This window comes from Podarcis cretensis (assembly GCF_951804945.1).
Source record: "Podarcis cretensis genome assembly, chromosome: 6".
NCBI classification, from domain to species: Eukaryota; Metazoa; Chordata; class Lepidosauria; order Squamata; family Lacertidae; genus Podarcis; species Podarcis cretensis.
The window spans coordinates 3,239,065-3,264,161 of NC_137175.1; the positions used below are offsets into that span (position 1 = coordinate 3,239,065).

A 25,097-nucleotide genomic window follows, 5' to 3' on the forward strand; every position below is an offset into this window, starting at 1 on the left:
AGGCTCTGTGGTTTAAACCACAGCACCACCCGCATCCCCATAATTCTTTGTAAGTGTCTATAATTCATGTACAGTGAATGCGTCTGATAACCAACAGCTAGTCCACTTCTTTGTTGTTCTGGGGGAGGTATCCTGGCAATACTATCAGTTACTTTGACCTTATTGAATTGTACTGATTGTGTTGATGAAGGTGTTGTTGTTGTTGTCTGCTTTATATGATATTGTGTTTGATATTACAGTGATCGCAGTGTTCTTCCAACTCTACAATTCTAGGGTTCTTGTCAGCCACTTGCGAAAGAGGAATGCAAATATTAAATCAACTCTACTCAATCTCATCTCAATTATGCCGTGGGGCAAACTCAGGGCCATATTTTTATTAGCAGTTTTGGAATATTGTCCAATTCTCTTCAACCTGCAAACATTGCATAGCTCTTGTTGTTGTTGTTTAGTCGTTTAGTCGTGTCCAACTCTTCGTGACCCCCTGGACCAGAGCACGCCAGGCACTCCTGTCTTCCACTGCCTCCCGCAGTTTGGTCAAACTCATGCTAGTAGCTTTGAGAACACTGTCCCACCATCTCGTCCTCTGTCGTCCCCTTCTCCTTGTGCCCTCCATCTTTCCCAACATCAGAGTCTTTTCCAGGGAGTCTTCTCTTCTCATGAAGTGGCCAAAGTCTTGGAGCCTCGGCTTCAGGATCTGTCCTTCCCTTCCAGTGAGCACTCAGGACTGATTTCCTTCAGAATGGAGAGGTTTGATCTTCTTGCGGTCCATGGGACTCTCAAGAGTCTCCTCCAGCACCATAATTCAAAAGCATCAATTCTTTGGCGATCAGCCTTCTTTATGGTCCAGCTCTCACTTCCATACATCACTACTGTGGGAAAACCATAGCTTTAACTATACGGACGCTTATCGGCAAGGCATAGCTCTTAAGTGGTAGTAACCTTTGTGAAACATGGACCACTTTTAAATGTCAGCTCCAATTCCCAAAAGTTTCCATCACCGGTGTCTTCAAAAATGTTTACATATCACTTGGGAAGACAGGTGAACTAATGTCAGTGTACTGGAAGAAGCAAAGATCACCAGTGTTGAAGCAATGATTCTTCAACGTCAAGTTCGTTGGACTGGTCATGTTGTGTGGATGCCTGATTATCACCTTTCCAAAGCAATTACTCTATTCCAAACTTAAAAATGGAAAGCGTAATGCTGGTGGTCAACAAAAGAGGTTCAAAGACTCTTTCAGGGCAAATATTAAAAATTGTCGTATAAACACCGACGATTGGGAAACACTGGCCTGTGAGTGCTCCAATTGGAGAACAGCCTTTACCAAAGGTGTCATGGGCTTTGAAGACCCTCGAACTCAGGACTCAAGGGAGAAATGTGCTAAGAGGAAGGCACTCTTGGCAATCCCTCACCATGATCAACTCCCGCCTGGAAACCAATGTCCCCACTGTGGAAGGACGTGTGGATCCAGAATTGGCCTCCACAGTCACTGTTAAGACGGTGTTCATGGAAGACAATCTTTCACATGGGGTTTGGCTTGGTGTTGTGTTCATGCCCTGGGGATGTTGCTTTGGCGCACTAACACAGCGGTTTGACTTCATGCCAGAAGGTGCACTCGATTGTCTCCGAAGGCAGACAGAGGTTAACTCAACTCAACTTCGTTGGAGAGCTGTGCTGCAAAACCCAGAGAAGTGTGTATTTTGAAGGGTTTGCACTGGTTTGCATATTGTTTCAGAAAGTGTCAACGAGGTTAGTTTGTCTTTAAATCTGAGGTGAGCCAGATTTCTTCCCCATCCCTTGTGCCTGACACCTTCCTGCCTGCGATCCAACAAGAGGAGGCCATCGGTCCAGTATACCTGAAGGAGCGTCTGCACCCCCATCGTTCTGTCTGGACACTGAAGGCCTTCTGATGGTTCCCACGCTGCGAGAAGCCAAGTTACAGGGAACCAGGCAGAGGGCCTTCTTGGTAGTGGCACCTGCCCTGTGGAACACCCTCCCACCAGATGTCACAGAGAAAAACAGACTTTTAGAAGACATCTACCAGACTTTTAGAAGACATCTGAAGGCAGCCCTGTTTTGGGAAGCTTTTAATGTTTGATAGACTATTGTATTTTAATATTTTGTTGGAAGCCGCCCAGAGTGGCTGGGGAACCAGATGGGCGGAGTATAAATAAATTATTATTATTATTATTATTATTATTATTATTATTATTATTATTATTGTTGTTGTTATTATTATCAGTTCCCTGCAAGAACTCAGCTGAAGTTGGTGCCATGCAAACCACGTCCACTTCCCCACTGCGAGAGAAACCCTGTCAAGCCCTTCTTGCTGAAATCTGGTTATTATTTTCATGGACTACTTCTATAAATACACCCCCCCCCCACGTATCCACACCTTCTCCTGTTTAAAAGAAGGAACTAGCAAAGCCTCTGAATGCAAGGTTTAAACAGAAAGCCTTTGCTCTTCTGCAGAAAATGAGGTGGTGGATTTTTCTCTCTTCACTGAACGCTACACCCACCTGCACCACCGACCCAACGTGCCGTTTTGCACGGCCCACTTCTCCTGTGAAATGCTACAGGAGTGCAGCGTTTACCCAGATTTTATTTCCTTTGGGAGGAGGTCACTGGAGGCTTGCTGGTGTTTTGCTTGCAATATTGACTTTAATTTGAAAGCACACAGGAAGGATCCGGAATCGACATGACCAGAGATTCACAGAAGACTGGAGTAAATTTACAGAATATATGCAAAATTTAAGTGATAATCAGATAATGTTTGTAAGTTTTAAAGAAGTTTTGTGATAAGACAAGTAAGATAAAAAGTAATATAATAATATAGTGCAATATTTAAGAAATGTGGAACAAGTAAATAAAATGGAGGATTATCAGACAAGCTGGGGGAAGTCAAAAGGGAGAAATCAGTGATAAATAAGATGTTTTGACTGTATGATTTTATATTGGAAAATGAATAAAAATATTTATTAAAAAAAAAAATTGCAAACACACAGGTTGTGTCAGGAGCTCATCCTACTCTTGAGTAGGACCCTGGCAGAGACAGATGCCCGACTGGCATGTTCTCTCCCTCCTGGTCGATCGTTCAGGCGCTTCAAAAGCTTTCTTTTGCCCAAACATCACAGCGACCGATGCCAACAGACATCGGTACACTTAAGGATTTGCAGAGTCTTCGCAGTTTTGCATAACAGACCCCAGCAACTCAGCATTTTGGCTAATCTACTTTATTTACACACACACACACACACACACACACACACACACACACGGAGCACTGCAACATGGCTCCTTCTCTCTCTAGCATCAGACAGCAAAGAGAAAAAGAACAAAGGACAATAGTCCCACTTCGTGGAACACAGGAACACAAACATCCTGTCTCTGTCACTTCCCACTCTGTGGAGTCAAAACATACACCGTCATGTGAAAGACAACAGTCCCATGACTGCAATCACAGAGCAGGAATTCTAACAGGTTGAGCGTAGTTGGAGGAACGTGGCCGAAGAACTCAACAGACACCTGAAGTCTACTGGTCTGACATCAGGTCTTCTAGGGGAGGGGTTGCAGGACTACAACTTCCATCTTTCCTATTGGCCATGCAAGCTGGGGTTTATGGGAGCTGGAGTCCAGCAACATCTGATGGAGGCAAGCAAACTTCCCATCCCTGCTTGACAGGACCAGCCAGCACCTCCAACTCTGCTTGCAGAGCTCAAGAACTCAGCTATGTCCTGGTCCTCAATTTCTGACTCAAAACTGATGGTCTGCAATTCTTTTCCACAGACACTGGGGTTTACAGATGCCTTCGTCTGGGAATCAGTGTGGATGAATGGTCTCTTAGCTACCCCAAAACACCCAAAAAGCCAGGGATCGACTCACAAAGGAGATCTGCCAGGCTAGGCTTAGCCAGACCAGTTTAACCTATGATTTCATAGAATCACAGAGTGATTGCTCTGCAACGTAGGATCCTTTCACCTGACGTGGGGCTTGAACCCACGACTTTTAGATTAATAGCTCTACTGCCTGAGCGATTCAGGCATTTTTTAACAATATAGATTTAAAAGGGGGATTTAAGACTTTTGTCAGGGGAGTGGACAGTGGGGTGGTGATCCAATGGAATTAGAGTTCAAGACCTGGGACTTTTACTAATATTTTGTTAAGCATTTCTGCGGAGTTTCCCTGCAAAGCGTGGTTTTTCCCACGTTGCAAAAATGCAAAGCTTTGCCCGAAATGGTGAGAGGAAGTTGGTGCAGATTCTGGAATGATGTCACAACAACCGAGTCCTTCTGGTGACTCACCCTCCAGCCTGGTCAGGGGCATCTGTGGGGCCAGCAGGTACCAAACGAGAAGCCCCACCCAGCTGGCAGGAGGCCTGGGCTTCTTCTCGGAAATTGCAAGAGGGGGAACTTCCTTTTCTGAAATGCAAATTGCTCCATGTTTACACTTTGATGCAACCCACGAATCTTTATTTTGCTGCTCAGTCAACTGAGAATTGAGGAAGAAGGAGACAGAGGGAAAGTACTTAGCCATCAGAGCTCATTGTTGCCTCCAGCATCCGTGCTGGACGAGGTGGACCCCCTTGGGCCTGATCCAGCCACAGGGCTTTTCTCCTGCCCTTCACATTTCCCAGGGACAGACCTTGATGTGGAAAACCCCTTACGGGAATGATTTCCACGAGTTATAAGGGCCACTGCTGAGCCAAGAAACACAGGTAGCACACAAGCCACTCACTGAAAGAACATGACTTACCCAGCAAAAAATCCCGGGAGTTGTAGTTTGCTAAGGGTGCTGGGAATTGTAGCTCCCCAAGGGGCAAACCATTCTGCCTTACGCAAGCCTTAAAAAGGGAAGGGCGTTACGAAGAGAGGACAGCACCCTCTCGTGGTTTCTCAAAGCACAGCCAAACGGACTCATACTGACCCTTGCTCTGCTTTGCTGCAGGTCTGAGAAAACCTTTGTTTTTTTAAAAAAATAATATTTATTCTAATTTTGAAGATTACAAAAAAGACAAACAATCCAAGAGAGAGAAAAACAATCCAAGAGAGAGAAAAAAGAAAAAGAAAAAAGAAAAAGAAGAAACACACAAATCCAACCTTTACATAACTTTCTTTCCTTTGCTTATTTCCTTGACCTCCTCACACCTCCCTTTTTTGTATTCTAGTTTGATTAGATATTTCAGCAAATCCTTTCCATCCTAAAAAAAAATTATCTTGATATACTATATTTTTGCATTCTCCTCTTTCACTAATTACCAATCCATTTTTACTTAATCCTTTATATCATTTCTGCTAAAACCACAGAACTTCATTCCAGCCTCCTTCTAACATTCCTTAATTTTACAATATTTCTGTAGATAAACTTTAAATTTCTTCCAATCTTCTTCCACCAACTCTTCTCCTTGGTCTTGGATTCTGCCAGTCATTTCCGCCAGTTCCATATAGTCCATCACCTTCATCTGCCATTCTTCCTGGGTGGGTAGATCTTGTGTCTTCCAATACTTTGCAATAAGTATTCTTGCTGCTGTTGTGGCATACAAGGTCTGAGAAAACCTTTGGTCCCCAGGTTTCGCTGTGCTACTACGACTCCCACCACCCCCAACTAGCTGGTTTGGGATGATGGGAGATGTAGTCCAACAATGCCATGAGATCCAAGATCCAAGAACTCTAGACTCTCTTGCTCAACCAAGGACTGTCCGCAGAGCTGCAAAGCAGCCATTGCAGAAACCTCAGGAATGGTGAGCCCAGGGGATTCCAGATGTTGTCGCACTCCATCTCCCATCTGCCCCTGCCAGAACGGCCCAGTGGGCAGGGACGATGGGATTTGGAGTGTAGCAATGTTTCAGGGACCCCCAGTTTCCCCTCTCTGCGTTAGAGGTAGGGCAATGGGGAAGGACAGAATGGAGGAAGTCCCACTGCATGAGTGGAGGTCCGCTTGCAGAAGTGTTGGGTTCCGCCTAAGTTTTTAATGATTTTATTGTGGGAGGGCTATTGCACAGGGCTGGAAACCAGCCCAGAAAAGCTTCTGTTAGTATGAAAACAAATAAATATTGCAATTCCTAAAAGAGGTTGTAACCTCATTTCAAAAACAAAATAAAAACCCTGCCGTTGCACCGATTGTAAAAGCTTGAGTCTCGAAAGAGAACTTGCAAACGATGGTGCAATGTGATACCTGTCTTGGTTATCATGGTATAAGCTCACTGCATACGTTCTGCAAGAGACCAGCAGAGGGCAGTCTTGCTCTATTAAAAATTGCTTGGCGCTTGACCAACTTCACAAGACAAGACATCGGAAGTCCATCCGAAGGGGACTCTCCTGAACCTAGCAGACCAGAAGGATGAACTCGAGCTGCAGAGAGCAAGCCATGGGGTGGGACAGGTGCAAGAACATAGGCAGAGTTCCTGCAATGCAGGGGGTTGGACTAGATGACCCTCGGGTCCCAACTCTACAATTCTATGATCTCTGGTGGATCAGGCCAGATGTCCATATAGTCCAGGATCCTGCTTCTCACATTGCACAACCAGATCTTTCTGGGATATTCAAAGGCAGGACATGAGCTCCACAGGCTTCTCTCAACCCCACGGCTCAGCAAATGATATTGAATGGTAGACTGCCTCTGAACATGGATGTTCCAACGCAGATCACTTTCGCAACTGGGGAGCAGGTAGGGAGAGAAAGGCGTGGCTCACCTTTGCTCGCCAGGATCCATGCCCTCCAACATTTCTCCGATGAAAATAGGGGTGTCTTATTCAACAACAACAACAGCAACATTTCAACAACAACAACAACAACATTTTTACCCTGTCCCTGGCAAATAGGGGCAATTGAAGGGTGTGCAGGATCCAGATATTAATTGAGTAAAAAGGTAAAGGTACCCCTGACCATTAGGTCCAGTCACGGACGACTCTGGGGTTGCGGTGCTCATCTCGCTTTACTGGCCGAGGGAGCCGGCGTACAGCTTCCGGGTCATGTGGCCAGCATGACTAAGCCGCTTCTGGCGAACCAGAGCAGCGCACAGAAACGCCGTTTACCTTCCCGCCAGAGTGGTACCTATTTATCTACTTGCACTTTTGATGCGCTTTCGAACTGCTAGGTTGGCAGGAGCAGGGACCGAGCAACGGGAGCTCACCCCGTCGCGGGGATTTGAACCGCCGACCTTCTGATCAGCAAGTCCTAGGCTCTGTGGTTTAAACCACAGCACCACCCGCGTCCCTCATTCATTGAGAAGAAGGCTGAAATAAGGATTGGCTGCCCCACCACGGCAGCCCAATGGTAGAGCATCTGCTTTAATTGCAGAAAGACCCAAATTCAACCCCCAGCCTCTCCAGGTAGGGTGGGGAGAGACCAACCCTAAAAAAACTGATGTCAGTCAGTATAGACCATATTGAGCCATCTGAACCAATTGTCTGACTTCATATTCAAGCGCTTTCAAGAGCTTTCAGTGTTCCTGGCTCTCCTCAGGCCCAAATGGTCTCCCCTCCTCACAGGTAGTTGTCTTCATCATCATTGCCACCGCTGCCATTGTCGTCTTCGCCGTCTTCCTCCTCTTCATCCTCATCCCTCGCCAGGGCTTCGATGTCGTGGGTGATGTCCGTGATCATGCGGTTGAAGGACTCTGATTCCGAGCGCAAGGACCAGCTGTCGTAGCTGCGCACGGCGGAGGCCGAGGTGTTGCTCATGCTCTTCTTGATGCGCCCGAAGCTGTCCGTCAAGATCCCTCCTTCGCGGATACCGATGTTTTCCAGGAAGCTCTCGAAGTAGCCAATGTCTTGGTCAGGGATGAAGGGGCGCATCCCTGTGGAGCCAGAACAGAGACAGGTGCCAGGGAGATTGGGCGAAGGCTCCTTGGTCCACCAGGAGCCCATTCCTGCAAACCCCCAAAGGGCAAAACATCACCCTTGCCAACAAAGGCCCGTATAGTTAAAGCCATGGCTTTCCCAGGAGTGATGTATGGAAGTGACTTGACCTCCCCCAGTGGCGATTTTCCCATCTCTTCCTTCTTCTGCCCCACCAAAAACAGAGGTTTTTCATTTACCCAGCAGCAGGAACTTCCGCTTTTCTCCGTAGAGCTGGAGGAGGCCGGCACAGTATCCCTCCACCGCCAGACCCATCCGGTATTCTCTCAGCAAGAAGGCAAACTGTTGGATCTCCTGCGGTGTCAGTTTGTTCCTGAGCTATGGGGTGAGACAAAGAGGCAGGACAGTCACGCCAAACGACAAACATTTATCATTTGCAAGGAGGGAACTGTAAAAACAGACTTCTTGCACCTCTTTCGGGAAATGTATTGAATATAGGGGAAATAATTGTGTACACCTGAAAACGGTGTAAATAAGTTTTGATCGATGCAACAATGGAATACTGATTGGTATAGTTTTTGCAAAATATGCAGGGATTTATGATATGTAAAATGGACCATGGAAAGAGAATAAAGGAAGTCATTGATATCTTAAGGATGTAAAATGAGTATTGTAAATTGTAAAACAGAAAAACACACATACACTGCTTTTTTTTCTAAAAAAATGTTTAGGGGTACTCTCATTTTCCACCTCATATTGAAATACTGCCCTTCAATGAGGCCAAACTTAGATTCACAAAATGTTTAGGGGTATGTGTACCCCTGCGTCCCCCCCAAAAGCACTCGTGTGTGTGTGTGTGTGTGTGTGTGTATGTATCTTTCTTCTATCTACTTGCTCCATGCCTATGTAGTGCTATAAACTATCATGTTGCCTATGTTTACATCTATAGGTGAAATAGTATCTTTTGTAGTAATTTTGATTTTTGCAGTAATAATGCAAACGGACAGTTCCCAGGAGTTGGTTTTAGAAGCACCCAGTGACTGCAAGGCTCGTGGATTCAGGGCACCCAAAGTGCATCTCTGCCCCCCCAGGCCACCCCCGCAAACTCCACTCACTGTGATCATGTAGTCCTGTAGTTGCTCCAGGCCAGTGTTGCTCTGGTCGCTGCCACTGCAGGCCGTGGCCAGGCTGTGATAGGACTGATGGAAGGAGGGGGACGAAGTGTCGCTGCAACAGGCCTCAAAGGTGTCGTGGGAACCATCGCTGAGGGAAGAAGGAAGCAAGCGGATCAGTAACCCTTCCCATCTCATGTTGTCAAGAAGGTCTCCTTCTCTTCCCCACTCCTCCCCACTCCCCAATTGCCAAGGAGTCAGCCTTCCCCATTGTGCCCTGGGACTACAACTCCCATCAGCCCCTGCAGCCAGCACAGCCATTGTGGACTACGACTCCCATCAGCCCCCACTGCCAGTGCAGCTATTCTGGACTACAACTCCCAGCAGTCCCCAGCTGGAGCAGACATTTTGGACTACAACTCCCATCAGCCCCTGCAGTCAGCACAGCCATTGTGGACTACGACTCCCATCAGCCCCCACTGCCAGTGCAGCTATTCTGGACTACAACTCCCGCAGTCCCCAGCCGGTGCAGCCATTCTGGAATACAACTCCCAGCAGTCCCCAGCTGGTGCAGACATTTTGGACTACAACTCCCAGCAGTCCCCAGCCAGTGCAGACATTTTGGACTACAACTCCCAGCAGTCTCCAGCCGGCGCAGCCATTCTGGACTACAACTCCCAGCAGTCCCCAGCCGGAGCAGACATTTTGGACTACAACTCCCAGCAGCCCCCTCAGCCAACATAGCTGTCACGGACTGGTTGGACGCAGCAGAATGGTAGGAGGCACCTGCTGCGGAACCCCCAAGGGAAGAAAGCTCAGAGTCAGGGGATTGGTGGTGAGATGGCGGTGAGTGATCAGAGGGAGAAGAATGGGAGGAAGAAGCTGAAGAGGTAACAGGGCTTGGTGAGCAGGGAGATTCTGTGGCAGAGAGAAGTCCAGACTCAGAGGCAGAAGCTGAAGTGGAAGGGAGGCCAGGTGTAATGTACTGAGTTGAATAGGATCCAAAATGCAGCAGTCTGATTGGTCCTAGAACAATGCAGCAATATGATTGGTCCACAGGAGCCACCCAATCCAGCTCCAGGTGGAAGTGAATCCACAACCTGATTGGCCTACAGGAGAATTCCGGAAATAGCCAATCACATGCAGCCCATTGTGTAAATAATGTATATAAAGCAGATACTTTGGGGGAACATTCATTCCTCCTCACCACTATGAGCTGAATAAAGAGCATGAAATCCACTCTCAACTCCAAGTACATTTCACCAAGAGACAGAGATGGTTCACGCTGGTGAAGAAGCACAGGTATCTTTTCCTCCTGCTTGTCATGAGCTCCCCCTCGCGCTGGTCTCCCAGAACCAGGAGAGGCATGAAGAGGGCGGAGGAGACGTTAGCTTCATGCAGGCGTAGTCTCAGATTGCTTGGGGAAAACCCTGAAGAGGAGGGGGTTGTGGGGAGGCAGGGACCTTCAGTCTCAGCAACTGCTTCTTGGGGGCAAGACCTGTGGGAGATGAGTTGCTGTGCTCATTGGGCCTGATGCTCCTATGCAGATCCCGCTTTTGCTAAGAAAGATTTAACTCTAACTTGCTCAGTGCAATTTACTGCTGACTGGCTCCTGTCAACAGACATTTTGAACTACAACTCCCATCAGCCCCCTCAGCGAGCACGGGGGCTCGTGGAAGTTGTCGTCCAAAATATCTAGAGGGCACCAGGTTGGTGAAATCTGCCTCGGGATCACAGAACAGGAAGTGACCTCAGACCAAGCATACACCTAGCAGGGCATTTTCTAGCTGTCCAAGGCAGATACCTTTGAAGAAAAGTGCTCTTCCCAAATGGTACCTGCTATCTTATCTGCAGGGACGCAGGTGGCGCTGTGGGTTAAAGCCTCAGCGCCTAGGGCTTGCCGATCGAAAGGTCGGCGGTTCGAATCCCTGCGGCGGGGTGCGCTCCCGCTGCTCGGTCCCAGCGCCTGCCAACCTAGCAGTTCGAAAGCACCTCCGGGTGCAAGTAGATAAATAGGGACCGCTTACCAGCGGGAAGGTAAACGGCGTTTCCGTGTGCGGCTCTGGCTCGCCAGAGCAACGATGTCACGCTGGCCACGTGACCCGGAAGTGTCTCCGGACAGCGCTGGCCCCTGGCCTCTTAAGTGAGATGGGCGCACAACCCCAGAGTCTGTCAAGACTGGCCCGTACGGGCAGGGGTACCTTTACCTTTATCTTATCTGCACTAGTTTTAGAAATGATTTATTAAAGAATCCCATAGCTGATTAAGTGGGGGGGTTACCTTTTTAGCAAGGGACATGAGTGGCGCTGTGAGTTAAACCACAGAGCCTAGGACTTGCTGATCAGAAGGTTGGCGGTTCGAATCCCCACGACGGGGTGAGCTTCCGTTGCTCAGTCCCTGCTCCTGCCAACATAGCAGTTCGAGAGCACGTCAAAGTGCAAGTAGATCAATAGGTACCACTCTGGCGGGAAGGTAAACGGCGTTTCTGTGCGCTGCTCTGGTTTGCCAGAAGCGGTTTAGTCATGCTGGCCACATGACCCGGAAGCTGTACGCCGGCTCCCTCAGCCAGTAGAGCGAGATGAGCGCTGCAACCCCAGAGATGGCCATGACTGGACCTAATGGTCAGGGGTCCCTTTACCTTTTTAGCAGATGAAAAGGTGCTTAGTTGGTTAACATAACCAATTAAATGACAAATCAGGTCAGCCTTCGACAACCAGGTACTGTTCCGATGTCAACTCCCAGAAGCCCCACTTGGTGCAGCCATTTTGGACTACAACTCCCATAAGTCCCAGCCAGACATCCCTCTTGCTACCAGTGGGGGGGGCAGGACTCACAAAGAGCTACAGCAGCTGAAATCAGCATCATAGCCGTACGTCCCATCCGTCCGACAGCTCTCACCTGGAAGAAGACAGCACAAGGGGTTAAACGGGGTATTGGAAAACAGGTTTCTGTGCTGTCAGACCTCAACCCTCCATCCTTTGCAACCATCAGGTGGCCCAGGGGCAGCCCATGCAGTACGTGGCAGATTTTTTGGACTACAAATCCCATTATCCACAGTCAGCCAAGCCCAGTGGTCAGGGATGAGGCATGTCGTAGCCTAAAGTATATGGAAGGCACCCATAAAACTATTTCCACCAGTTGTTTTTTTTTTTATCACTAACCAAAGGGTGTTTGCAATGCTAAAAAATGTTTGCTTGCAATGAGATTCAGGAACCAATGGCACTGTTCTACTCATCTGAAGACCCATACCTACCGTATTTTTTGCTCTATAAGATGCACCAGACCACAAGGCGCACCTAGTTTTTGGAGGAGGAAAACAAGAAAAAATATATACTGAATCTCAGAAGCCAGAACAGCAAGAGGGATTGCTGTACAGCGAAAGCAGCAATCCCTCTTGCTGTTCTGGCTTCTGGGATAGCTGCGCAGCCTGCATTCGTTCCATAAGATGCACACACATTTCCCCTTACTTTTTAGGAGGGAAAAAGTGTGTCTTATAGAGCAAAAAATACAGTCGTTTTGGGCACAACAGTTCAGTCACTGTTGGTCACAGCAGAAAATACTGGGGTAGTATTGATTCCTCAACGTCAACTTCGTTGAATTGGTCATGTTCTTCGGATGCCTGATTATCGTCTTCCAAAGCAACTACTCTATTCTGAACTTAAAAATGGAAAGCGTTGTGGTCAACAAAAGAGGTTCAAAGACTCTCTCAAGGCAAATCTAAAAAAAATGTAGTATAAACACCGACAACTGGGAAACACTGGCCTGCGAGTGCTCCAGCTGGAGAACAGCCTTTACCAAAGGTGTCACTCGAATTCAAGACAAAAGGGAGAAACATGCTAAGAGGAAGGCACGCTTAGCAAATCCACACCGTGATCAACTCCCGCCTGGGAACCAATGTCCCCACTGTGGAAGGACATGTGGGTCCAGAATTGGCCTCCGCAGTCACCTATGGACACACCGTTAAGACCGTGTTCACGGAAGACAATCTTACTCGGCTACAAGGGATCGCCAAAGAAAGCAAAAGCAAAAGTATCATGCACCCAATTTTGTGGAGCTCATTTCCTCTCGACTCAAGTTATTCATTCCAGCAAGCATTTATATTTCTCTGAATAGTTTCAACTGATTTTTTCACCATTGCAAGTTTGTAATTTGCTTAAAGACGCTTGCAGTTAAGCGGTATATAAATTGTTCAAATAAATAAATAAATAAATAAATGAGCTGACTCATTTAACCGCCTTAGACAAAGGTGGTTGCGTAATAATAATAATAATAATAATTATTATTATTATTATTTATACCCCGCCTATCTGGCTGGGCTTTCCCGGCCACTCTGGGTGGCTTCCAACAAAATATTAAAATACAGTAATGCATCAAACATTAAAAGCTTCCCTAAATGTACTCACTCCGGCTAGACAGCCAAGGACGCTTCATGGTGGATGTGTAGTGATAACCAGCCCGGTCCACACACTCAATGGTTTGGTCCCCATAGATTATCTGGAAAACCTGGCAGATGAGAGCACACGATTCTTCTGCCATATCCTGCACAATAGGGAGAAAGGGCAGTCAGATCCGTGTTCTAGAGTTGCTTGATCATTTGTGACCAGTTATTTAGGTGCTATATCATACCCTCCAATATTCCTCTGATGAAAATAGGTAAAAGGTAAAGGGAACCCTGACCATTAAGTCCAGTTGTGGCTGACTCTGGGTTGTGGCGCTCATCTCGCTTTTTTGGCCGAGGGAGCCGGTGTGCAGCTTCCGGGTCATGTGGCCAGCATGACTAAGCTTGGCGAACCAGAGCAGCGCACGGAAACGCCGTTTACCTTCCCGCCAGAGCGGTACCTATTTATCTACTTGCACTTTGACGCGCTTTCAAACTGCTAGGTTGGCAGGAGCTGGGACCGAGCAACGTGAGCTCACCCCGTCGCGGCGATTCGAACCGCCAACCTTCTGATCAGCAAGTCCTAGGCTCTGTGGTTTAACCCACAGCACCATACGAGTCCCTTCCGATGAAAATAGGGATGCCCTATTCCATTATTATTATTATTATTATTATTATTAACCCGCCCACCTGACTGGGCTGCCCCAGTCACTCTGGGTGGCTTCTAACATATATAAAAAAATAATAAAACATTAAAAAACATCCTTATCTAGGGCTGCCTTTTTCTTTTTCTTCTCCTTTTTTGTTTTCATATACATGCTTCCCCCCTTCTTTTTCTGTTTTTGTTTTCATACAGATCATTTTTTTCACCTTGCTGATTCATAAAAAAAGCTTTTAAAAATATGAGAGAGAGAGAGAGAGAGAGAGAGAGAGAGAGAGAGAGAGAGAGAGAGAGAGAGAGATTGTCTATTTTGAAGGGAGGACAAGACCGGGCTTCTGGCTGCTCACCCTGTTAGCCACGGCCAGGATGATGAGATTGCAGTAGGCTTCGGGGCTGGGCTCTTTGGGGTCCAGGGGGTTGTTCCCGGTGTGCCACCGGCGCTCCCAGCTGCCCCAGGTCTTGCCCCTCTCCCAGCTCCCGCTGTAGGCCTGCCGCCTCCTCTCCCAACTGCCCCCAGCTTTGCCCGTGGGGCGGCGCTCCCAGCTGCCGCTATAGGTCTGCCTGCGCTCCCAGCTCCCGAAGGGCCTGCCGCCTGCGGGACCCTGCCTCTTCTCCCAGCTGCCCGTGCCCTGCTTCCGCTCCAGGCTGCCCCCTCCGCTGGGCCTGCCCTCCGGCCCGCCCCGTGCCATCTTCCAGTCCAGGCTGCAGATGGTGTGGCGTCGCTCCATCGTGCCCCCCAGCTGCCGGGGTTCTGCCAGTCTCTTCTCAGCTGGCCCTCCGGGAAATTTCTTCTCCTGGGTGCTTCCAGGGTAAACATCCGCGCTACCTCCTGCAGGGACCGGGTCTACTCCCAAGCCTGGAAATAATAGGGACAACAACAACACAAGCTTAACCTGAGCCAAAGCTGTGATGCAGCAGCAAAAAAGGCCCATGAGCTGGACCATAAAGAAGGCTGATGGCCGAAGAATTGATGCTTTTGAATTCTGGTGGTGGAGGAGACTCTTGAGAGTCCCATGGACTGCAAGATGATCAAACCTGAAATAAACTCAGAGTTGAGTGCGGATTTCATGCTTTTTATTCAGCTCATAGTAGTGAGGAATGAATGTTCCCCCAAAATATCTGCTTTATATACATTATTTACACAATGGGCTGCACGTGATTGGCTAATGCCCCTTCCGATCTTCAGGAGGAGGGGGGGTTGTGGGATCACGACCCCGCCCACACTCACTCTGCGAGGCTGGCGTCAGCCTCGCAGGAGACAGGGATTCACCCAATTAGCATACCCTGTGGTGCCAGCCAATTGGCTGGTGGCAGGGGCGGGCCTTCCTAGGGCCACTTAAGGTCAGGGCAGCCCCTGGCTCGCCCCCTTTCTTCCCTGGAGACGACGCAGTTTCCTCCTTTCCTCCTTTTTTTTCCTCAGTTCCTCCTTTTTCCTCAGTTTCCTCCTTTTTTTCCTCAGTTTCCTCAGTTCCTCCTTTTGCTTCTCCCCCTCTCTCCCCATGGTTTGAATGCTCTTTAATCAGCTGATTTTACAGTTTCCTCAGTTTCCTCAGTTTTTACAGTTTCCTCAGTTTTTTCCTCAGTTCCTCCTTTTTTTTCCTCAGTTTCCTCAGTTCCTCCTTTTGCTTCTCCCCCTCTCTCCCCATGGTTTGAATGCTCTTTAATCAGCTGATTTTACACGGTCTCCGTTCTGCCCCCCTTGTTTCTCCCCTCTCCCCAGCTAATTTAAACAGTCTCCATTCTGCCCCTTCGTTTCTCCCCTCTCCCCAGCCAGCCCTCACGTTTCCCGCATATCAGCTGTTCCTGCTTGTGGGAGATCTTATCTGCCTTGCCTGGAGCCTTCCTGCCTTGCTTCTTTGTTGCCTTTGTTCTTGAGCTGCAGGGCACCTCGTGGAATATGCTGTAGCTTCACAGAAAAAGCTCCCTTTCTTTTACAGGGAATTTTCAGCATTCGCTGCTGGTGTTGCTTGATTTCTAAACTGCTTGATTTTCAGGAGTTGTTATCTCTATTTTTGTGGGGCTTTTCTCCTTCTGGGGGTTTCCCCCTTTGCGCTCCATTCCAGCTGCTGCAGTTTAACACCGGAGCTGTAATTGAGCTAAAATCACTGTGTGTGTGTGTGTGTTTGTGTGCTTTCCTTCCAGCATCTCTTTCACGTCTGTAGTTTTACAGGAAGCTCTGTGTGTTTTGGTGCAAGTTCCCTGCCCTCAGGAGCTTGCCTTGCCTGCTGCTGCATGCCCCCTTCAGAAGAATTTATTCAGCTTTGTGGAGCTTTTTCTGGTGATCCGTTGCCTGCCCTCGGCTGCTGACTGCCTGTCCTGCAAGGAGCTCAAGGAAGAACGGCCGTTCGGAGGACGCAGCGCACCCATCCAATCAGGTTTTGCTGTTGGGGCTTCAGGCTTTAGCTAGGGGTTTGTGCAGGGGAGCGTGGTGCAATTAGGCTGAACGGCAGCTGCGGGAGGAGAGCGGGCTGCGTTTGGTGCCGGTTGTGTTTCATTTTCCTGCTGGGGTGAGGGGGCAGAATTTCTTGTCAAATAATCATTTCAGCAGCATTCTTGAGGGGGTGAGTTTCTACAGGCTGTTTTATTTTCGCGCGGAAGTTTAGACTTGGAAAGCATCGGAAGCAGCTGTGCCGTTGCCGGGCAACCACCGTGCCCCTGCCGCCATTTCATCCACCCACATGGCCTTCCGGGCGGTGGCCATTTTACTATAGGCACTCCACCTGGGAAGTAATTTTAAAAACCCTACCTTTTAAGCCTAACCGGCGGAAAAACCAGGGAAATAATTAATGTTCATAAGGGGTACGTGGGGAATGCCTGCAGGTTTTGCTCTTGCGGTTGTGGAATTTTTTCAGTGTTAAAGGGCTAGCGTTAAGTGTTTCCGCACATGTTCCTTGTCACTAGGCAGTGGGAACGCATTACGGCCGCCATTTTGATTGCCCACGTGGCCTTGCAGCGGCGGCCATTTTAGGAGAGGCAAAACCATGTGGGATCTACTTTTTGAGTGCCCCTCACTTTCTATTTGGTTTTAAATTCAAAAGCAATATAAACAATATAAACAAAGGAAATAAACATAAGCAATATAAACAAAGGATGAAAGCGCAATTATTAAAAGAGCCTAGCTTAAATAAGAGCACGCAAGGGGCTGCAGGGAGCCCCTCCTCTTGGTGCATAAGCTTGTATAGAGCTGGCTACAGCGTCTCTGGCTAGGCTAATCTTAGAATTAATATCCTCTAATTAATTTGACTGCTTTTGTTTATACTTACACTCTCGAGAATTTCATTCTGGGAATTTATGAAACACATTTAAATCAAATTGAAGCATTAGTGCATAGTATATTGGAATTCAAATTATTTCATTCAGCTTGCGGTGCTCTGTGGAGCTGTGTCATTTACTCTCTGCCTAGGCTTTAAGTTTATAATTTGGTATAGTTAATTCATAGTTATGAGGAAAAGAGATCCAGGTTTTACGTCATTTGATTTATTAAAGGGTTTCTTCGCCTGCAATCTCTTGCGAGCTTTGCATACAGGTTATAGGGAATCTAAAGCAAATAGCTCATGCCTCTTTTACGTTCATCTCTTTCTGGTATTTCATCAGTTAGTTTATAAGTATATATTTAATCTGGCAATTTTAAATCATTTGGTTGATTTTGATAATAGTGCTTAAGGGCTTTTGGGAGCTTTGCTTTGCTTATAGGTTTGTTGCATAAGTCAACTTATCATTTTTCACTGCTGTATTGCTGGGTTACAATGTATAATTCTACCTCTAGCTTGCTGCATAGCTGCTGACATTAGTATTCCTCTAAATACATGGCTTGAGGTGTGGGCTGGTATTTTGGTCTGCTATCCAGTGCAGATAATAATGAGCTACGGTGATATTGTTTGCAGCTAAATACAATTTGTTGGAGATTAGTTAGGCATCTTTGATTCCTTTAAACTCACCAGTGCAGACAATACTGAACTACCGTGATATTGCTCGCAGCTCACGCATATAATCCAAGCTAGTTGGCGTTGATTTTACTGAACCAGGCTAATTAAGGGTATCAAACTATGTCTGCTCAAAATGCCGCTATATCTGGGGTGGCACAAGGGAACCAGGAGGGGTCCCAGGCTTTGTAATGCCTGCTGTATCTGGGGGGGGGGGGGGCCATAAGGGAACCAAGAGGGGCCTCAGGCCTTCGTAGTGCCTAGTAACCCACATACTTTGGCACAGTTTTTCAATGCTTTTTAGACATTTTATAGGCAATATAGGCCCGCAGGCCAGGTGGCAGCGGCACCTCTTGCGCTCACCCAAGAATGCATCCCGGATACGCCACCTAACGTTGTGGACCGCCCTGGCACCTCCGCGGCCACCGCAGCAGTGCTGAGAGCAGCCAATGATTCAACAGTGGGTCCTGTGTCCAAGATGGGTCAGGGTAGCCTCCTGTGCCCTGCAACCCACAGGCCTAGTCAGTGTTTCCTCTGCTTTGGAAACCTTTTACCAACAATTCAGGCCCATGGTCACTACGGCCTCTTCCGAAATAGTGAGGAGCTCCTTTGCACTTTGGCCTCCTTATTTAGGGTTCCACATTCGGGTAGCAATCCATTTATGCATCCTCACACATAATTACGGTCTACGTGTCCCTGGGTTTCCAATGACAGATCCTCGGGAGGTAGGGCTCATGCTTACAATTATAACCTTTCTGCCTCTCAGTATACCCCAGACTTTCCCAGTATTCCACAGGGAATGCTGTGGAAGGGAGAAAGAAGTCTAAGTAAGAAGAAGCATTCGGCCGAGAAGAGCAAAAGAAGTAAGCCTTCTGATGCCGAGGACAATTCAGAAAAGCTTCCTGCTGCGTTCCGAGCGACCAGAATTACTGGATGGAGCATATGGGTCCCTATGTGGGAAAAGGAAAGTCGGAAAATTTGAAGCCAAGCGAGTCCCTCACCATGAGGTTTGCTGGGAGTACAACACGGGTGTGTGCCAAGGGCCAAATTGTAAGTATGTGCATGAATGTGAGAAGTGCCTAGGTAACCACCCAGCGTCTTCGTGTTTTAAAGGTAAACAGCCTCTTCCGGGCAGCAGGGGGCATTTCCATCAGGGGTCTTGAAAAGCTCACAGACCCGCCAAAAAGAACAGCCAGAAACTGGTATCAATTTGGCCCTTGACTGGGATGTTCTCTTCTGTTGAGCTCTCACCTCTTAGAACCCTTCTCGATAGATACCCTAAAATAGAGGCAGCAAAGAGTTTCTCTTATGGCCTCAGGATCCTCATTTCATTACCCCCTAACTCGGGGAACCCCCCCCCCCCAAACCAAAGAATCAGTTCGGGAAGTGTCCCGTCTAAACAATTATCGCACTCCTAGAGTGGCAAACCTGTCCCGGACCTTTGACCTTTAGTGCTTAGAAATAAACATCTACTTCTCTAACAAATTTACCCCTGGGGTTAACAAGGGCATCACGGATGCACAGGTGCAGCGAATTGCCACAGCCATTCCGGGAGCACCTTTGGAGCCTTGGGAACATGATGTCCTGAAGGGAGTATTAGCTTCAGGAGCCCCGCCCACGCTTAGATCTTTAAAAGGGCTTGGGTGGACTTTATGGAGTTTCAAGGCAAACTTATAAAATAATAATTATAAATATGATAATGATAATAATAATAATGACAATAATAATAATAGTAAAAAAAAAAAAAAAAAAAAAAAAAAAAAAAACCCTACGCTTGACACACCTCAAGGTAAATTAAAAAATCCTAAGCTTCACACGCCTCCTACCAAGGCTGAAGCTCTGCAATACTTGGTACATTGGAGAGTGCTGGGTCGTGCAGCAAAGACTCTTAAACATCCAGTAGGCGGCAATCTCCTTTTTCTGTAAGGTTGTTTAATCCAGAGACCCTGGTGTGGCCTTCTTAGTGTAAAGGGCACTGTGGGGCTGGCGCAGGCCGCAGCCTCCTAAAAGTGATGGTAGAAGGCCCTTAACTTATGACATTCTATGCTAATTCATAAATAAATAAATAAATGTAAAATAATAATAATAATAATAATAAACCATAAAAAAAAAAACAAGAAGAAAGAAAATTAAGAAGTATCTGTTGGTCCGAGGACAAGGCCCAGTTATTTACAGCTGCATACTCCATTGCCTTTGGCGTTATGCGCAGTGGCGAAGTGGTTTGTAAGGGCCAACCAGATTCCATTGCCCGAGGTAGTTTGAGAGACCTGACCTTGTTCAGATCCAATTTAGTCCTGCATGTCCAATGTTCCAAAACCGATCAGCAGTAAAGGACACTAAACAATTCATGTACATGGGACCAACCGTCTCAGGTCCATCCCTCGAACATTGGGATGGCTCCGGCCTTGCACGGCATCAGTCCATGCACGTTATGCGAAGGGCGATTGCTGCCTGAGGTTTACCCTCAGCTAAATTCACGGTTAACTCCTTTCGGATTGGGGCTGCCACCACAGCAGTGCATTTGGGACTCTCATCTGAAAGGATGAAGGACTTGGGGGCAGTGGAAGTCTGATGCATTAAGGGAAGTCTGATGCATATAAAGGATATATTCATAAGACCTTGTGATTGTTCACAGTATACCTGACCTGGCTTTGTTACCTTCTTTTGCTTTCAGGTGACGTTGTGATGCATATTTGGAGTATAGGCCCTGCACCGTCCACTGGGATATAAACCATGCCGCTAATGGGGACCTAGGGTGCAGGAGCTACGAGGGCGCGCATCTGGATAATCGGGCACAGCATGGTGCATTGGGCCAGGGTCCGCGCCATCAATTCCGGTCTCGGGCCGCACCATAGCTACATAAATATATCTTGGATCTCTTGAAGGAGAATGCGCTGGGCCAAAAATGTTGCCCGCTATTAGGGCCAGAGCGGCGGCGGAGGGGCCCCCAGATGCTTTAGTTAACCAATTAGGCGAAAAGTGTTAGCTTACAGAAAGGCAGTCGACTTTATGTGGCATATCTTTAGTGACTTGGAGGAACTTAAGGGCTCTTACCCAAACGTCACTACTTTTATTTGGGCCTCGTGGATGGAGAGGCGGGTCTGGAGAGATTGCAGGTGCCCGATAGCCATAAACAGGGCTAGGAAAGCCTGGCATTGGGCGGTGGTGCGTAGAGTGGCAGCCCTGGGTGGGAGTGGCATTGAGGGCCCACCCAGTGCCTGGTCATCCAGCTGAGCGAGAACGACTTGGCGTATAGGAAAGGGGTGGACTTGATATGGAACATTATCAATGACTTGGAATTGTTGAGGGCATCCCATGAAAACATTACAATAATCTGGTCATCTTTGCTGGAAAGGCGATGTTGGCGGGATGCAAAAAAAAAACCCGTGGCTGTGAACAAAGCTAGGAGGATTGTGGAGCGCACGGTGGCTCGTAGAGTGGCCGCATGGGGCGGTCGGGTCATTCAGCACCCATGCATACGGTTTGACAAGGAAATGCTTTATCGCTGGGATGGCGTGCATTTATCGCTGGGATGGCGTGCATCTATCTGATGCTGGCAATGTTATTTGGTTGGCAGATAATTTTCAAGGCCTTAGGGATTGGTTACAGGTCTGAGGGTATTGGCGGCGAGCCGGCTTGCGGCTCGGTGGCGGTAGGCATTGGCCGGGGTATTATCATGCAGATGAGGTTGGGGGGGAGGAACGCCATCACCTCCCCCAATGCTTGAAGGGTAGTTCGTTAAAGGACTCCGAGGGGCGACGCCTCGTCCGAAACCTACGGAGGCTAGGGCCTAAAGCGCGCCCCCGAGCGGTAACCCATCGGGGAGCGCCTAGGGATATGCATCTCGGGTGGCTCCCCCTGTTGGTGTTTAACCCTTCCCGGTCAGACCGGATAGTCGGTTAGGGCCAATGCCTAAAGCCAATACCCTTCTTTCCTGTAATCAATAAAGTTGTGGCCATTTTCGCCCATTAACCTAAAACTCTGTGTCCGTTGTCTTCATTTATTCCACCTGTGGGGGGGGAGGGAATAGCCACACAATGCCCCTTCCGATCTTCAGGAGGAGGGGGGGTTGTGGGATCACGACCCCGCCCACACTCACTCTGCGAGGCTGGCGTCAGCCTCGCAGGAGACAGGGATTCACCCAATTAGCATACCCTGTGGTGCCAGCCAATTGGCTGGTGGCAGGGGCGGGCCTTCCTAGGGCCACTTAAGGTCAGGGCAGCCCCTGGCTCGCCCCCTTTCTTCCCTGGAGACGACGCAGTTTCCCACCCACCCGCCCTTTAGGTTTTGCCACTGACCTTGCTATGGGCCTCGGCTGGTCGCCGCAAGGGGCCTGGTAGGAGTTTTTCCATTTGGCTAATTGGCTGGTTTTGTGAGCCACTTGGTTTTTTCGCCTACCTCGTAGCAAATCGTCACAACTCCCTCGGTTTTGGCGGTAGGCATTGGCCGGGGTATTATCATGCAGATGAGGTTGGGGGGGAGGAACGCCATCACCTCCCCCAATGCTTGAAGGGTAGTTCGTTAAAGGACTCCGAGGGGCGACGCCTCGTCCGAAACCTACGGAGGCTAGGGCCTAAAGCGCGCCCCCGAGCGGTAACCCATCGGGGAGCGCCTAGGGATATGCATCTCGGGTGGCTCCCCCTGTTGGTGTTTAACCCTTCCCGGTCAGACCGGATAGTCGGTTAGGGCCAATGCCTAAAGCCAATACCCTTCTTTCCTGTAATCAATAAAGTTGTGGCCATTTTCGCCCATTAACCTAAAACTCTGTGTCCGTTGTCTTCATTTATTCCACCTGTGGGGGGGGAGGGAATAGCCACACAATTCCAGGATTCTCCTGTAGGCCAATCAGGTTGTGGATTCCCTTCCACCTGGAGCTGGATTGGGTGGCTCCTGCAGACCAATCATACTGCTGCATTGTTCTAGGACCAATCAGACTGCTGCATTCTGAATCCTATTGTTCTAGGACCAATCAGACGGCTGCATTTTGGATCCTATTCAACTCAATACATAACAAAACCTCTCCGTTCTGAAGGAAATCAGCCCTGAGTGCTCACTGGAAGGGCAGATCCTCAAGCTGAGGCTCCAAGACTTTGCAGAGAAGTTCTGCAAGGAAGAAGAAGCTTGGGATTTCCCTTTGAGACCAGAGCGAGGAAAGTTTATTGAACCACAGTAAAACTTTGAAGCACTTTACCGCAGTGGAGACACACCATTCGTACGCAAGGTCCAGTTCAGGGAACAACTCTAACACAGACTCCCTCGGATGGTGGTGTACTCTCTTTCCTTTGCAAGTTTTAAAGCAGAGGTTTTTAAGTTTTCCTGCGTTGCAGGGGGGTTGATCTTGATGACCTTCTGGGTCCCTTCCGCCTCTGCAATTTTCTGATTTTATGCAGGACAAGCGGTGGTGCTTAGGGAACTCCAATGGAGAAGAGGCTGTATTTGCTTATCTCCAACCTGTCAGGATAATAGTGAATGGATTTCTCTTGGTCTAACCTCAGAACAACCTTGTGAAGCAGGTTAGGCTGGGAGATAGCAATGCTCATTTGCTTTCAAGTTGGCAACAACTCGTTGCAAAATAAGGCTGCGTTTTGGGAATGGAAGACCCTTGCTGCTATAAGTAACTAGGTGAGCAAATCCTGGGCGTTCACACATTACAGCCAAGGAGAGCCGGTTGGTTATCCTGTTCGAACCCCTGAACTCAGGAGAAATTAGAGGGAAATGTTTTGACTTGTTCTTGGTACTTCTTTGTATCAATTCCATAAAAACCCAAATAAAAATGAAAAGAAGTCTTGTAAGATGGATTATTTGAAATATTGCAAGAAGAGGACCTCCTTTGGCAATCTGCACAGAATTTTTGCTTAATGGTTGCCATCAATTTGATTTTTATTAATTTTTATAATGAAATGTTTTTAGAGTGCTGCATTATTTGATTGTTGTTAGCCACCCTGAGCCCGGCTTTGGCTGGGGAGGGCGGGATATAAATATTATTATTATTATTATTATTATTATTATTATTAGTTAAGGATAATTATATGTAAGAAATGCAGAATAAGTGATAAAAACGGAAAATCATCAGAGGTGTTGATGGAAGTCCAAAATACTGTATAAGATGAGAAGTTATGTTGTATGACTGTTCGAAGTGATATGTTAAATTTTTTTAATAAAAATGTATATAAGGTATTAAAAAAATATATATTGCAAGAGAAAAGGGGAAAGATATTGCAAATAGTGTGCACCAACTGAGCCATGCAGAAACACGCATTCTGCCCTAAGGCCCATGGCTTGGAAGTGGCCTGATCCATTTTCAACCAGGTGGGAATTCTCTAGTCGGGAATCCACCTGAACCAGCCCACACCTGTTTTGAGTACCAGGAGGTGAAAGGCATCGTCCCGCAGGTAGGAGGCGGCTGCAATTTCATGGGTGGGGATCCTCAGGATGAGTTCCTCGTTGTCTCTCCAGGTAAGAAGCAGGCAGCGGGCCGAAAGGCTCAAGATGCTATCCTGCTCTGGGGTTGTCTTCAGAGGAAGTTCCTTCAATTGCTGCAAGAAAGGTGGAGCAAAAAGGGGATGGGAGCCCGTTAAATGGTGCCCAGTTTCGCTGTTTACCAGCTCCATCTGGTACGTAGGCCGAGACCCTATCTGCCCACAGACTGTCTTGCCAGAGTGGTGCATGCTCTGGTTATCTTCCGCTTGGACTACTGCAATGCGCTCTACATGGGGCTACCTTTGAAGGTGACCCGGAAACTACAACTAATCCAGAACGCGGCAGCTAGACTGGTGACTGGGAGCGGCCGCCAAGACCATATAACACCAGTCTTGAAAGACCTACATTGGCTCCCAGTGCGTTTCCGAGCACAATTCAAAGTGTTGGTGCTGACCTTTAAAGCCCTAAACAGCCTCGTTCCAGTATATCTGAAGGAGTGTCTCCTCCCCCATCGTTCTGCCCGGACACTGAGATCCAGCTCCGAGGGCCTTTTGGCAGTTCCCTCACTGCGAGAGGCCAAGTTACAGGGAACCAGGCAGAGGGCCTTCTCGGTAGTGGCGCCCGCCCTGTGGAATGCCCTCCCATCAGATGTCAAAGCGATAAACAACTACCTGACATTCAGAAGACATGTGAAGGCAGCCCTGTTCAGGGAAGTTTTTAATATGTGACATTTTACTGTACTTTTCATCTTTGTTGGAAGCCGCCCAGAGTGGCTGGGGAAACCCAGCTAGATGGGCGGGGTACAAATAA

The 25,097-nt window shown here is 48.0% G+C and overlaps 1 protein-coding gene across 2 annotated transcripts in view; it reads right to left on the minus strand.

Moving 5' to 3' along the window:
• Nucleotides 1–7,430: 7,430 nt before the first annotated feature.
• The window catches only part of CCM2L (CCM2 like scaffold protein), a 29,180-nt gene continuing 11,513 nt past the window's right edge, over nucleotides 7,431–25,097 (minus strand). For both annotated transcript variants that reach the window (XM_079979341.1, XM_079979340.1), the window contains 7 exons: nucleotides 24,220–24,403; nucleotides 14,292–14,800; nucleotides 13,309–13,444; nucleotides 11,740–11,803; nucleotides 8,909–9,056; nucleotides 8,033–8,171; nucleotides 7,431–7,792 (listed from right to left, as the gene is read on the minus strand). In XM_079979341.1, the coding sequence (XP_079835467.1) occupies nucleotides 7,479–7,792; nucleotides 8,033–8,171; nucleotides 8,909–9,056; nucleotides 11,740–11,803; nucleotides 13,309–13,444; nucleotides 14,292–14,800; nucleotides 24,220–24,403 (1,494 nt within the window). In that variant the 3' untranslated portion in view covers nucleotides 7,431–7,478. The remainder of the gene's footprint in view (nucleotides 7,793–8,032; nucleotides 8,172–8,908; nucleotides 9,057–11,739; nucleotides 11,804–13,308; nucleotides 13,445–14,291; nucleotides 14,801–24,219; nucleotides 24,404–25,097) is intronic.